General features: G+C 43.4%; 1 protein-coding gene across 1 annotated transcript in view; it reads left to right on the top strand.

Annotated features, from left to right (window-relative positions):
* The window catches only part of ST6GAL2 (ST6 beta-galactoside alpha-2,6-sialyltransferase 2), a 63,017-nt gene that overhangs the window by 21,605 nt on the left and 25,309 nt on the right, over positions 1-16,103 (top strand). Inside the window, exon 2 of the mRNA XM_011374997.2 lies at positions 15,426-16,098. Within this exon, the coding sequence (XP_011373299.1) occupies positions 15,482-16,098 (617 nt within the window). The 5' untranslated portion in view covers positions 15,426-15,481. The remainder of the gene's footprint in view (positions 1-15,425; positions 16,099-16,103) is intronic.

Here is a 16,103-nt window from a genome sequence, read left to right as displayed (position 1 = left end):
GCTGTTCAGAAATGAGTTCCAGATATAGATTTTTATCAAACTCATCTGACGTTTTAAATAAATTTCAGACTGATAAATTCAGTGTTTCTGTGACAGAGATCATAAACATTTTCCTTTTTCAAAATGCAATCTGGAGAGTATATATTTGTACCGTAGTTAATGCTGTGTTAAGTCAGTGTAATATAGCTGCTGCAAAGGAAAAAAGCCTATATTTAAATCTTGCCAGGAGCAGAAATAAAATGAATAAAGGCGCACTGGAGTGAGAGGCAACATATAGATTAGTACTGTTTTATTACTGTGGTTCAGTGGTGTTAACATCTCATTTAAACTGCATGCAATATATGTATGATCATGGATAGCTTTATCTCTGATTGTGTGTGCCTTATAAGAAATGTTTGTTGAGTGAATAAATGTTGGATCAGTGTGTGTTTGTTTTTTTTGTTTTTCTGCTATAGAGTTTTCATTTACTCAGCATGGAAATTAGATACAGATACTATTTGTATGGTTATACTATTTGTGTAGTATAACTCTTTGTAATACTATTTATAAAGTTACATAAGAGTAAAATACAAGTAAACATCAATCTCATTTAATTATGAAGTGTTCTTGGCTGGCAGTTACCATGAAGACAACTTCAGCAGTTATTTCCACTAAATTATGGAACCATGACAAGGAAGACTGTTTTGTATTGCCCTTTTAATTTCCACCATCTAGCGCAGTGCCTGGATATTTAGTAAATGCTCAGTATGTTTTTGTTTTCATTTTTTGGTGTGTGTGTATGTGGGTATTCCCACCAAGGGCGAGTGGGCATCTTATATGCCATGACTTATTTACAGATTAGACAAAAGAGCTTTTTGCAGGCCAGAGGGAAATTAGAGCAGTAAGAAAAGAGGGCTGGGGTCCACTGGATGGGGAGATAACCAGGGTACTTGTTTAGCATAGATGTTGAACCAGAATTCATCAGAATGACTTAGGATTTATGGTGTCATCTCAGAGAAACAATTTTCAGAGGGCATCTTCCATCTCCTTTAAAGTGCTATTTTCTTTTGCCATCCTGATTAGCTTCTAGTTCAAGTCTTGATGATTTAGACATGACTATGGTCTCTCTATCTCTCCTTCAGTTTCTGTCCCTGACATTTCAAGAGTTAGGCTGGCCCCTGTCCAGGGCGGATATGGGTTTCCAGTGTTTGGTATTGGTGCCGTCTCAGTGTGTTGACTGTCAATATTTGGTTCTGCTGAAGCCCTGTAAGAGTTTGTGCAATCAATCGAGGCTGGGTGGGTGTGGATCTATTATTATTTTAACTTTTCTCTCTTCTTCCTAGTTCCAAAAATAAACTTCCAGAAGTCAGACTTCTAAGTTCCCATTTCTCAGTTGCATGCGGTTTTAACTAAAATGGTTTGCGAGGGAAGGTTTTTACTGAGCTCTGATGGATGGGCTGAAACCCCTTGCCTTTCATTTATTTCATTAGATGTAATAAAGATATTAAAGTTATAGTGTTTCTCACAAGTTCTTGTTAGTGTACTTTATAGAAGCCAGTGTTTCCATATCACTGTGTGTTTGTAGAGTCAGTAACAAGAGGCTTGATCTTTATAAAGAGGATCTGTCATACACCCATTCGCTGACCCCAGTTATGATACATGGTGTGCAGATTTCTTCCTGTCTGACTTTCACAGACCTTGTTCTTCCACTTGCAATAAACCAGCCCCCAAGTACCTAACTCCTCACCATCCATTTGTTGTAAGCTTACATGTTACTGCCTCCACATGATCTCCCCAGGTTTCTCAACCTAAATTATGCTCTGAAGTCATTCGGCTTACTGTCCCTCATGCCTTTCCTTCCTGACCTCCTTCCTGGAATGGCTGAACACTTACTCTGTGCCAGCCACTCACTGTTCCAGGCACTGAGGAAAGACAGGTCTCCCTCCTGGAGCTTACGCCCTTTGGAGAACATATCAGGTGGTGATTAGTATCAGAGGTGAAAACAAAGAGAGGATGAGAGAGACTGTTGCAGTGAAAGCCTTTCTGAATGGGGCTGAGACTTCAAAGCAAAAAGGAAGCCAGGCATTTCTAGGGGAGGGCTGCTCCCTTCATAAGGAATGGCCTGTGCAAACAGCCTACAGAGGTGGGTGAGAGCTGAGCATGCCCCAGAAGCAGCAGGAGATGGGAGGAGGAAGTGAGAGCGAGGAGCAGTGATGGGAAATGAGTTGAAACAGGTGGGGACACTCTGTATACAGTGTTGGGAGACCAAGACCATCCATGCCTTCTATGAGGGAGGAGGAAAGGAACCGGGAACTGGCCACGTTAAATCCCCATTTTAAATGTTTCATTGTGCCACCGGGAGCATCGGCAGAAGAGAGGCAGGACTGAAGCAGGGAGAGCTGTTCTGGGTTTTTCACACTAGTGCAGGCGAGACGGGGCCAGACCACACTGGGGCACTGGAGAAGGCAGCCAGTTGTGTGAGTTTAGATGTATTTTAGAGTTAAGGCTGTCAGTGTCAAGTTAGGGCTGGTAAGATTGGGACTGGTTATGGGTTTAAGTGGAAAGAAAAATCAAAGGAGAACAAAGTTTTGACCTGGGCAGCTGGGTGAATGCTCATGCTATTTACTGGATGGGGCAGTCTAAGGATGAAAAGAGAATAACAGATGCTTTGTGTGCACATGTGAAGTTTAAGATTCCTAGAAAACCTTAAAGGGGAGACAGCACACAAGCAGTTGGTTATATGGATTGCAGTTCAGGGGAGAAACCAAGGCTGTGGATGTAAATATGGGAGGTATCAGTACATAGAAAACCTAGCACGATTGTAGCCAGACATCTATGTAACATGTGTATATTTTCAGTCTGCATCCACAAGTGTTAAATGAATGTAATTTTATCTAAATCCAACTTAAAGCTGTATTTCGAAACCCCATTCCACTAAATACTGGAAAATTCAACTGCCAATTCAGCCAGCCTTTTTTCAGGTTGATTAAATTAAACGAAGTTGACAGAAACACTTATGTTCTTTGTTTCCCCTCTGACTCCAGGGGCTTAGAGAGCCTCGTGACATCGAGAATTGTCTAGTGCTTAGTCAGCATCCATTTATACATGTGCGTGTTGTCCCGCTGTCCTGGTGTTGAGTCACCTCCCTGGTTTCCTGCCTTGCGGTACATAGTGCGACCCTCTGCGCCGCCCACCCCTGCCATGTCCATGCCTGCAAATCTCCTTCAAGCCTGTGGATTCTCTCTGTTTCGGGGGCTACACTGAGTTTTCCTTCCATGCCTTCTGGGCACAGAAAAGCCTGGCTTACACAATCATCACTGTGCTGCCGATTCCAGCAGGGTGGAGAATTCTCGCAAGCCTTTCCCTCTCGAGGTTTGAGGTGCAGAGTGGGGCCAGATGCCTTCTAGGTTTAGTCCCTAGACTTACTTAGTGTTCTAGTGTCCTCTTTCGTGGCATTAACCTAGTGGGTTTGGGTTTTGCAGGATGTTACAGCCCTCTTCAGAGACCCTTACTAAGATTTAATTCTGTTTTAATTCCCACAGCCCTTCTCATCAGCCCAGAGATAGTTTTATCTCCCCTTAAGCAAGAGAAAACTGGCTTAACAAGTAATATTTCCAATTTTCATCCTCCCTTCCCCACTCTTTGTTTACAGCTTTCGAACTTAAAAGCCAGGAATTGACATAACTGTCTTCTTGTTTCTTTGTGACAGCTATCCTTCGAGCATGACAAGCCTTATATTTATCGCTGTGAATGGAGGGATGTCCTGGAGTAAAGAAATGTGGTGAAAAAAAAACAACAAAAAACAGTCAATTAGGACTGCACAATATGCTGCAAGACTTGTGTACTTAATTTCTGTCTTTTCCATATCACTGTAAGCTCAGTAGGGGTAAAAGTCGTATTTGATTTGCTCAGCATAATACACCTAGAACCTAAATTTCTGTAGAATTTATGAATGAATTAAGTGATGGGTGAGTGTGTAATGAAAGATCACCACTGTGCTCATATATACACGTGCATACAGACAAAAATTTTACAGTGCTGTTCACATGGGAACTGGGACTCAGTGATTGGCCATGACTGGGGTTTGTTGGCAATTAGAAGATATTTTAAGGGTGAGCTAATCCTCAGAGTTGGAAACTTCAGAAATTATTTCTAATCTGGCAACTTTTTACTGGCTTTGAAAAATGAAAGCTGAAGAAGCATACTAGAGAGAAAACGTCTGAACTATGTCTAGGTTATTCTAAAGCCCACTGGGGTTCTTATTTTTGTCTCACCCCAGCTGCTGAAATTTTTCCACAGGGAAAACTGTGTGGATGGAGAAGAACATTCAACTTTGAAAGATCAGAAGGCAGAGCTAAAAGTTCCACAATGAGAAATTTCTTTGAAGTCTCCTGTTTTATATTAAATCTTCAAGTTGATTTTATATTTGTCTCCATAGTAGGTGTATATGTGTTTTAATATAAAAATTAATGTGTTTCTTCCAGCTCAAGTCTTCTATTACAATTACTACCCCGGGCAGACATGGCAGGCCTATTTTCTTAACTTCTATGGCAAATGTAAGAAGTGTGTTATTAGGTCATTTAACAAATTGGCATTTACTCTATTAAAGTTTTAAAAGTTCTATCTTCAAAACCAAATCCCGGGAGTGTTAAGGCTGCATTTCTAAAACCACTAAATAGCTTTGCAAAGTAAGTCAGAAAAATGTTCACATGTCTATAGTTTTCCCTGGTACTTCTACATCTGCCAAGGTGATTTTTTAAATGTATTCTGGGATTATCTTTTTGTTTACACTTATTTTATGAAACAAAGAATCATCTAAGATTACATCAACATAATAATTCAATCTAAATATTCACAATTCCTCATGTCGTGAAAACTGAATAAATTTGTAGCCCATCTAAATGTAGAATGTTCTTAACACATTTTTCCCCTTGGCATTTCAACAACGCTGGGATGTAAGGAGAGCAAACATTTTCATCGTCCTCATTTTGACTGCTACAATTATACCAGGTACTGTCTTAGCTCCAACACATATTAACGGTGAGACTTTCAAGTAACTTCACTGTGACTCATGTTTCTCATCCATAAAAGGGACTTCCCCACAGTTCCCAGATCAAGGATTTGAGGGACACTGAAATAACTGCTCAGAACTATGGTTGGTACCGTAAATGCCAGACAGGCGGAGGTTAAGAAATCATGTGTTATTACTGACAAAGTCATGCATAACTTGTGGCCTGGCTGTGAGAACAAACTGGATTGCCAGTCTTCTCTTTTCTTCTCCAGACACCCAAATCTAGACTTTGGGCTAGGTCAGTCGGGTCTACAGGGTCATGCCACGATGGCTATCACTCAGTAGACTGGGGACTCCTTTTCTGTGCAGAGGATTAAGCGGTGGAGCAGGGGCCAAGGTGTTACTCTAAAGACATCCTTCTGTATGGAAACATGAGACTGGAGGAGACTTCATCTTCCCAGCCAGTTGGGGGTAAACGAGATGGTACACAGTGCCTGCAATCCCCAGCGTAGATGGTATTTTTAGATACCTATTATTGATGGTAGTAACAATAGATATTTTATTTACCTTTATATTGCCTTTAACAACCCTTTAAGATCAGGATTATCTTCATTTTACAGAAGGTTAAGCCAAGGCTCCAACAGGTAAAGTAACTTGCCCCAGTTCCCATGGATTTGGAGCCAGGGCCAGAATCTTATTTCACTGTAAGCTCAGTGCTTGTCTGTGCTTTCATATCTCATTGTAGCTTTAAATTATTCTTTTCTAGACTGATGGTGTTGTCATGTGAAAGTTTTAACCAACGCTGGATTCAGTGTAACATGTTAGATTTATATTTTCTGCTAATGTGCTAGCAGGAATTACCCAAAAGATTAGGAAATAGACATGTAAATATTAACACAATTAATAATGTCTCTTATTTTTACAGCTTTTACTACTTTTATTTTTACAACTTTTGTTAAAATCGTAAATACTTTAAATCTGTAAAATAGAGACAATAATATATTGAGTTTATTTACCAGACTTCATATAAGTTAATGTTTTGCCATATCAATTCAGATATCTTCTTTAGAAAAGAAATATTTCAGCAGTAATGCAGGCATCCTCTCTTCTTCTGCTCATCCACATCTTTCCCCCTCCTCAGAGGTAGCTACTGGCTGAAGTGTGTACTGGTGTTTTAAAATTTTACATAAATGGTACAATTCTGTGGATTTGCTTCTGAGAGTTCTCTTCTGTCAGCATTTATACTTGAGATCCCCCCTTCCCCCCACCCCCCACTGATCAATGGCTACGAAGCTAAAGCATTTAGCTTTTATTTTTTAAAAGATGTGGCTCTTGCCACATGAAACACTTTTATGTGAAAGCGGATCACCTAAGCACCCTTTCTTCCCTGGGTTCTTGTCAGAGGCCGTACTGTCTGGACTAAAGAGAGATTTCGGAATTTGAATCTATAGTACACTTTTTGTTCACTCTTTTGTTACTCAGAATTTAGATCTTAATTTCCCCAAGAACTTAATTTAGTTCTTCAAGGGCAAAGCATCATGTAATATATATTCAACTTCATTTTAGGGATAATAAATATTTGTTGAATTATAGCACCATAAATTATAAAAGCTGATAAACACAATGAAGCCATTAGAAGATACTTATCAGGCATTCAGTCGGTGACAGGTTTGCTCTTTATGTCTGAAACACCGGAGAGAGGTCTTTTTCAGGCAGAGTTTATTCAGTGCTTATTTGCTTGGGTCAGGAGGTAGTGTTTATACCATGGCATGTCAATTTAGAATGCCCACTGGAAACTGTTGAGTGTATACGCATGGGGCTGATACTCATGCTTGTTCTACCAGTTTTTTACTTCTACAGAATTTCAAAAGCTGGACTGAAAAATTATATTTATCAAGCTCCATCTCTGGGCCAGGCACCGTACCAGTCACATCATGTGCAGCACCTTGCAGATTCATCTCATAAAGCAGTGACGATCGAGGAAGTGTTAGGACGCACACTGGGTGAAGAAGTTGAGGCTCAAAGAATTTATCCAGTGTCACACAGCTGGCAGGGATCTGAACGGGCTGTCTGACATAGCACCTTCTGGTCAACGAAACACTGCCTTTTCTTGTCCTAATGGGTAGCCAGTCATCTGTCTCATTCTGTAACCCAATGTGATAGGCCAGGGGCCCTGACTTGCCACCTGAGTGATGCCAGTATTTCCTCACCATCATATGCCCATCCACCAGCGACCCACGCTGATGCTCGGTGCCCCTCCTGGCCTATGACAGAGAGGTGTGCTTTTCCTAAGAAAGGGTGGCAGCTTCTGCTGATACAGAGGCTTCCTTTAAGAGCCACCTACCTGCCAGCTACCTACACTTTCACATTTGAGGAATCGGAATAAAACTTTCAAATCTCAGTGGCAGGTATGCAGCCTTTCATCTTTTGACTATTGAGCATCAGTGCTGAAGCTAATTTACAGCTCCAGTCATGAGCCTTGGCACATTGATATAGAGTGTAAATATTTGAATGCTAATTATCATAAAACAAACAGGCCACTGTGTCCAAAGCAGACGGATGCTGTTTCCGGAAACCAGCAGACCCTGGCTAGTAGGCAGCTGTGTTGTCTCTGCACAACCAATAATAGATGTCTGGAATTATTCCCGCATCCCCCTGCCCCAGCAGCACCTGCCACCTCATTGCAAAAAGTTCTAAAAGCTAACAGCTACTCAGAGTGGCTCATGTATGTGAGTGTGTCTTTTAAACTATTTTCCATCTGCCTTGCCACTCGAGGAAAAACTTTGTACTGTGGAAATCATTTGCCCAGAAATTAATACCATCATTTTAATAAGAGTGGCCCACCCTTGTCTAGCCGCAGCCCATCACTCCTGGTCGCCAGCCTGTGCACCATATTCTGCATATTCTCATCCCAGGCTTACTTGGCTCACGTGTTCCACTGGCTGAAAATGACTAACTCCCTGCCATATTGATGAGTTCCTTCAGTGTTCAACTCTAGTCTCCTTCCTCTTTGAAGCACTCCAGAATTACTTGAATCTATATCGCTCCTCTGTACATTTACCTATCCTGGGACAGAGAAACAGCAGCCAGAATTGTTTTGTCTTCCTATGTAGATAACAAAGTCCTCAAAATCTTGAGCCTTCACTGACATAGCTCAGTGTCGATGAACTGGCGGCTCGTTCTGACTGACAGAATCTACGTGGTGGTTGTGCTGAGCTTTGCACGGGGAGCGCTGAGCGCGGGGAGCTGTCCATGCTGGATTCTGAAGCCTGACTTAGGAAGGTCTGTTCCTATAGTGAATGTTATGGAAAACGGAATGTTATGGAAAATGGGATGTTAGGGGATCTCTTGGTCTAGTCGATTTAGAGGACTAGCCCCAAATCTGGCATCATCCTTTATGGCAGAGAGAAAAAAAAAAATTTTTGAGCATGGTGCAGATTTTTCTGGCTTTGTGATCTAGTGCAAAAAAGATGGGGATTTTGGAGCAATGTATAAGAAGGGGACCACTTAGAGCTTCAGTTTCTTTATTTGTGGAATGAGAATAACAGTGTTTACTAAGGGATTTGTTGTAAAGATTAATCTGAGAATGAAGAATTAAAATGACACTGTACAAGATGTCTGGCACGTAGTAGGCGTCTGGTAAATAGCTGCGTCTGATAGGACTGCTACTGGCTCCCTCTGCTGCCCTGACTACCGCTGGGACTGCAGTTCATGAGACTAACCTAACCATTCAACTGGCCATTTGGTTGGAGCCACCTAGACAGCTTTGGTGGCCTGGGGAACACAGCATTCCCTCCCTCCTAACCCAGCCAAGAGCCCGGTCTGGGCAGTCCCACTTACTATACTTTATTAATTCCAGTCATTCGTTTCATTTACTTCAGAAATATTAATTGGGAACCTTCTATAGCTCAAGCTACTTTGTTTTCTGGGAATACAAGACTGAGTATGATGCGGTCCCACCTTCAAGTAGCTCACACACCTCCCACTGAGACAGCTCGATCATCTAAAGTTAACTGGAAAACCAGGCATGCATTTTCTAAACGTATGCCTTTGCCAAGCGAGCTTATTTCAGTTCGCCAGTCCTAGCAGTGTCCATCCTCGCACATGAGGTTACCAAATCCATTCTAGAGTCAAGCGGCTCCTGGTGGCAAGGAGACTTAGCCTGACCCGGGACAGCTGCCTGGCCTTCAGGGCTCACACGGCCAGGCCGTGTGGCTGCCCTTCCACCATCAAGCTCTGCTGGACCTGGGCTGACTTTTTCTTCGTTCTTCTGGACATTGGCTTAAGAATGGGCTGGGCCCAGAGAGAAAACAAATTAGGGAGTGGACTTTCAGTGTCAAGCATTTAGCAGTCTAAAGGCTTTTTAAAAAATAAAAACTGAAAAAGGAAAAGAAAGAGGATCATTTGTAAAAGGCGCCTATGAGGTTGCGAAGTTAGAAGAATTCCAGCTGGAGGTGGCGCCTTCCTCCTTTCTGCAGACTGGGTGTTTTCTTGGATATGCGACAAGAGCTAATTTTAGAAAAATGATTCTTGAAAGAAAATGACTGCTGAAGGCTATTAAGATACCCGACTGTCTCACTATCGCTCACACACTAAATCTCCTTTATTATTTCAATGTTAAAATAAATACTTAGATTTAAGATCAGTTCAGACAACTTCTACACAAAAAAGGACATGAGTGTTTCTCACACCAACAGAAAACCTGGCCGGATAGCAATTGTAGCAGACACATCAATTAAAGTGTGTTGAAAGATACTCTCCATTCAAGAAAACTGTTGATCAAAACTTGTCAACCTCCGGGCTTACGAGGGACATTAAAGCGGCAAAGCCCAGAACGAACTTCACTTTACCCTTGAACAAAATAAGAAGGTAGCTGTATTCACCCTTAGCTGTGTTGCAGTGTTCATCTCTGGCAGTGCTTACAATTCATAATTTCATCTGACAACTTGTAATAAATTGTGCCCTTTGGAAAATGTGATTTCTTTCTCAACAATTTGAAAGAGAATTTAAACACTCTTTTGTACGATTTTGAATACCCATGTTGGAAATGTGAGTCATTTCTTTGTTTGAGAATTAGTTCCTAAGATATGGGAACCAAAATTCCTGAGCAGGTAGAACAATTAAAATAATTTCTAGTGGTAGGTCATTTTTTAAATTTTGCCTGTAATCACAGCCTTAGTGTTACCGTGCAGGTTTGCTAGAGGCTTGGCTGGAGAGGCAGCCCACAGCAGGAAAAGGGTGGGGATGGACAAATGCCGTTCAGATAGGCAGAAACATGCACTTGGAATTTAAACTTTAGTCCTGCCAGATAAAATGTTAGAATTACCATGGAAAAGAAGAGAAAGCCGCACCTCACAAACTATGCATGTAATCTTGCCAGTTCTCAGGGGAAAACTAGCAAGAACTCAGCAGCTGCAGTCACTTACACCATCCCCAACAAAGCACACATGGACGTATGATTAGGGAGCACTTTTTCATTGGTGCCTGGGGACAGATGATTTCCCTGATGTGCCACTTATATGTCACCGATGTGATTTATATCACACCAGCTAATGATGGGATATAGCAATGAGCGTTACTGACACCGTTGTTTAAGCTATGTCATTATACTATATATGATGTATTATATTAGAGAAAAATATGTGTTTTTTTTTTTCCTATTTCTTAGCCAAACATTTCTTCCTATTAGGCTGTATGGTCATTTCAAGGAAAAGAATGATTTAAGGCTGTGACATTGATGATGTCCTCTACCTCTCTCTAACCTGGATTTTTACTAATACGCTGATGACTGAGACACGGGATACACACAACGATTTCCGTAGCATTTTGCTAGCAGAGGGTTTACTGTTACCTTGAGATTTAATCCTTGGAGAATGTTCCCTTAATTGGCACCAGGCTTGCAGTGACAGAGTTGCAGAGAAGGCTTTTGGATTATTAAAAGTTGAAGCCTAATCAAGCGTTGAGGCAGCGACCTCACTCCTTCCTGTTACTACTGTGCAGGAGGCGCCATGTAAGTCTCCCTTAATGAAAAGTCCTCATTCTTTGTATTCTGATACTTATTCTTTTCATGGTGCTCAGAGAGCTTCACAAATCCCACCCTTTCTACTTTCCAGCCCACTAGGTGGAGAGGACAAAATCTGTCCCAAGGTCCTGGCCCCACAGCAGCCCCCTCTACCCAGCTAAGCTTTCCCTTTACTTTTTTTGTGTCCACAGACTTCCTCTCATCCTTGTCTCTCCCTTTCATGTCTGTCATCTCTGCACGGGGGCGAAAAAAAAAAGACTTTTGCATGTCTTCGGCTAAGAACAAAGCATTTATATGTGAGAAAGTCTATATGTCTGATACTCTGAATCCTGACATGAAATTTAGCAGGTTTACCTTTCAGCTCCAGTTCCGTGGCTTCCTGACTCTGCTGACCTGAGGCAACTGAGGGTTGTCTGGTACGAACGAGGTTTCTAGCTTCTTCCCAACAGATCAGGGCTTCCTCGTTTTACCTAGTGTGGCTCTACGCACACGCTTCACCTTTTGACTTTGCGTTTTAAAAATAGCCTCTCAAACAAATGCTGAAATAAGAAGTCTCGACTTTCCATTCTTTAGTAATCCACCCCAGTAAACCCTCAGAGTGTTGCAGGGCAACCAGGAAATGACAATTTCCACCAGAAGCAGAAAGACTGCCTTTTAAATTAGCCTACTGCAGCCTTGTGATACGCATAATCATTTGTCTGGTGTTTGTCCTGGGTTCCTGGCATGGATTTTCCAAAACCCTCGAAACTTCCTGAGTGACCTGAGTGTCTTTGTTATGCTAATGAGGTGAGTCTTGGCCCCTAGGTAGCTTCAGAATGGGTCTGGTCACCAGAAAGACCTGCCTGTGATTAGAGAGTGGGGGACTTTGGGCCAGCCTGACTCTGGAGAAAGGAGGGGTGATGGAGATTGAATTCAGTCCCATGGGCAATGCTTCAACCAATCTGCTTACCAATGGAACGCCAATAAAAACTGGATACCAAGGCTCTGTGGAGCTTCCTGGTTGCTGAACACATCGATGGCCCAAGAGGATGATGTGCCTGACACCATGGGGAGTGGACATGGAATCTCTGCATTTGGGACCCTTCTGCCCGCCCCCCGCCCTCCCTTCTCCGCCGCATACACTCCTTGAACTACATGTATCCCTTACAAAACAAACAAATCATTTGTACAGTGCCCAGTTCTGTTAGCCTAGCCGAGGAGTAGCGGTAACCTCTGCAGTGGTGGCCAGTGAGAAATGCAGGAGGCCTGGAGATATTAATTAAGGCTTCTGTCAGAAGTGGGAGTGTCTCATGGGACTGTGATAATTCAAGTGATTAGTGTCAATTGTGTTACAGTGTGTACTCCATTGGGGTGGAAGCGGAATAACTTATTAAGGATACTTTTGTGATTTCTAATAGAAATGTTGAAATACCGGAAATAGTTCTAGATCTTCAGGCTGGACATTACAATTTGAAGCACCACCTCCTGCGTGGATAGGTTCAGAAATACCCCTTAGCAGACTCTGCCGTAAGTGTGGCCGGCAGACTCTGCAGGTCTGCAAACTGCTTATTACCAGTTCCTGATTGAGATGTGTACGGAACTGATGGGAAACATTTAGAAACTTTTTTAGCAATTGGACATTGCCCGAGTAGGAATGGAAATATTGAAGTATCAGGTCATGACAATTTGGGGTGGGGGAGAAGATCCTTCACCACAGATAGTTTAAGGAGGCTTGTTTAGAAAATACAGCTTCAGTTGGTATGATCAGATAGAATCAGAAATTAGCGTTAAAAATGTGAGCCCCAGAGTCGAGCAGAAGGGTTTGTACAGCATATCTGCTGCTTACTGTCTCTGTGGCTTTGGGGAAGTTACTTAACCTCCCTGGGCTTTAGTTTACTCATCTATAAAATGGATATAGCAATATTTCCTACCTTACTAGGTTCTGAGAAGACTGAATGAGATAATCTAGAAGTGCTAAGCACAGGGTCTGGCACAGAGAGTTAACTGCTGGTATTATTTCTCCTATGTTCATTTCTTGGCATCAGTGTTTTTGGCTTACTGAAAGCAGGTTCTGTATATGTGTATTTGATTTATCATTGTATATAAAATCTACAGCCTTGCTCCCATGTGAAGACCAAGAAAGCAAACACTTTTTGAAAAGCTACAATTAATGCATTAAATGAATGTTGCTTTTCATATCGTCCCTGTGAGAGGCTAGACTCTCATCAGTCTCAAGGACGCCACAATTGTTGGAAGCATTTTGGGCACTTCTCATTTGGCATCTCTATTAGAGCCTGTTCCAGTGATCTGTTCTGATTTAACGAATCACCTCAAAATTCAGTGGCTTAGAAAAACAAACTTTTATTATCACTCATGGTTCTGCAGGTCGACTGCCTCGGCTGGGTTCTTCCTTGAGGTCTTCCATATGGGTGTAGTCATAGGTTGGCCAGGGCTGGAACCATCTGAAAGTTCACCTGGCCTGGCTGTGCAAGATGGCTTATTTACTCTTCACTTCTGTGCGGGGGCAGGGGCAGCTCAGGGCTGGCTGGCATCTCTCAGTCCATGTAGCCTTTCCACATGGCTAGCTTGGGCCTCCTCACTGCCTGGGGGATTAAGGATACAGAGATGTCTTTGTTGGTGGCTGCCTTCCTCCAGGGTAAGCTTTCTAAGAGGTAGGAAGTGGAATTGGCTGGACCTGGGCCTGACAGCTGATCAAAGCAGTCATGCCTCCCCTTGCCCCCTGCCTTATTAGAGGGGGCAAGATGCAGACCTCATCTCTCCATAGGAAGAGAGTCAGAGAATCTGTGGCCATCTTTAATTATCTTCAGAACTATAAGGCAAACGTAGTTTTCGTCTTTGGCACATTTTGTTTCCCCCACCAAAGACAGTGTATGGCTTCTCAAGGTGCCTACATTGACAGATTATCACTCACTTTGATTTCAGTTCTCATCCAAATAAAAACTCCAGCATTGTGTTGCATTGTGGCCGCACCTCATGTGCCTTGGTGTTATAGCAGCAGGCAGCCCAGGGTGGGAAGGGTTAGACCAGTCACTGCGTTTCCCTTGAGCTCCTCTCATCAGACCCTTTCTGAGTGATGTCTACTAATGACCTCCTCTTATCACTCCTCCCTGCCCCTGCCTCACCTGTTACAAAGTCATCTCTTGAAAGCCCATGCAAGCAGCACATCATGTCTTGACTCAGAGAACTTCACTCTTCTCATTTCTCATACAGCCCAGACATCCACGTAGGCCTTTAAGGTCCTCCACAGCTGAAAAGGCATAGCTTCCCGGTTAAGTTTTCCCTAGATGGTTTCCCTACTTTTTCCAACAGTGTCACCCAAACACACAGCCATGCATGCCTGTAGACCCAGCGCGCATACACACATGGACTCATGTCATTCTCTCAACTCATGTTTATTCAGTGTCTGCCTGAGCTGGGTGCTGTGCTCAGCTTTTAGTTCTAGCAAGCTCAGTTATTGTTCCACAAGTATGCCTTACGTTTTTGCCTTTCTGGGTCTGGCTTACATTCCTGAAGCTTAGGTGCATTGCTTATTAATGTTTTATTGTTTCTCTTAGTACCAAGCACTGTGCTACCCAAGTATCAATGTAGCAATAAACGTGAGTTCCAATACTTCATGGAGGAGCGCTTCCTTCTCTCTTACATTCTGTCTTATACTTTTCTCTGCTGCCTGTGTCACCCTTTCTCCGTTGGAGGCTCATCTAGAGTCAGCAAGCTCTCTCATCCTCCCTTATTTAAAATTTTAACATACTTCCCTCTTACTACCTCAGAGACTCATGGTGAGAGTGGAGTAGGTGGGCATAATTTGAGGCACTATGGAAGTCCACAGAACTCCTGGTATAAGCCATAGTCATTGAAACATGGCTCATTCAGGCCCATAAGTGGACTTCTGGCATGTTTCAAGCAGCCTCCCAGGCCTAGGGCAGACCATGAAGAATCAGACATAGTTGTCACATTTAAGAAATTCGCCCCTTAGAAATACACAGCAGTGCTGCTGTACAGTATACAAGATTTGAGCTTTTGGCCATCTGATAAGCAGATAAGAGATGGCAAACTCTGCTCAACTTTCCTACTTTGCTTTACCAAATTAGAATTCTATAAACCCAGTTGTTGGGGTGGCTCCAATTAAGCAGCTGTAGAGGTGGAGAGGCAGACATGTCACTGAGTGACCCAGAGAGGGTTTCCAAATATACACCTACTCTGCCTCTTCTCTCCCAAGACTCTCAACTGAGATGATGGGACCCCTTCGCAGAGGTCAGGGTGGGGAAGATGTAACACCTGAGTTTAGCCAAAGCTCCCAGATAATCCTGGGGTCTTATGCCCCATCTTAAGCCTCCCCTGTGAAGATAGACTCTCGCAAGCGATGTATGAGTAGGTGTCCTACGTTGGCTAACTGTAGACCTGGCTGTTTTTCAGGTTCATTCGGCCCCTGGCCACTTTAGGACACCAGGTGCTGACCCCAGAGACCTGCCATGAAACCACACCTGAAGCAATGGAGACAACGAATGCTCTGCGGGATATTTGCTTGGGGGCTCCTCTTCGTGGCGATTTTCATTTACTTCACCGACAGCAGCCCTGCTGAGCCTGCGCCCAGCTCATTCTCCCTCCTGGAGACCAGGAGGCTCTTGCCCATGCCAGGGAAGCAGAGGGCTATCATGGGCGCCATGCAGGAGCCCTCCTTACCCGGCAGCGTAGACGCAAACAAGGGGCTGCTCGATGGACGTCCCTCTGGCCCCTTCCTCATGGGTCCGCGTGACCTGCAGAGATGGGACCAGGTACAAGATCGTTTTGAAAACGAAGAGCTCTTTTCACCCCAGGCCAGGAAAAAGTCTCAAAGTGCTTTCCACCCGGGGGACGATGACTACTTTTTTGCTGCTGGTCAGCCAGGGTCGCGCACCCACACTCAGGGCACGTCGAGGTCCCTTTTCCCCGGGGACGTAGACTGGCGCGAGGGGGTGTCGCCGGCTCTTGAGGCCCATAGAGGGCCGGTGAAAAAGAGGCACCGGCAGCAGGGAAGGAGGCATGTGTTGGATGAAGGCGACGACGGGGACAGGCTGTACTCCTCCATGTCCAGGGCCTTCCTTCACCGGCTCT

The sequence above is a fragment of the Pteropus vampyrus genome, unplaced genomic scaffold (genome assembly GCF_000151845.1).
Source record: "Pteropus vampyrus isolate Shadow unplaced genomic scaffold, Pvam_2.0 Scaffold259, whole genome shotgun sequence".
In the NCBI taxonomy this organism is placed as follows: domain Eukaryota; kingdom Metazoa; phylum Chordata; class Mammalia; order Chiroptera; family Pteropodidae; genus Pteropus; species Pteropus vampyrus.
The sequence above is the reverse complement of the archived record's forward strand: the minus strand, read 5'-3'. Positions and strand labels throughout refer to the sequence as shown.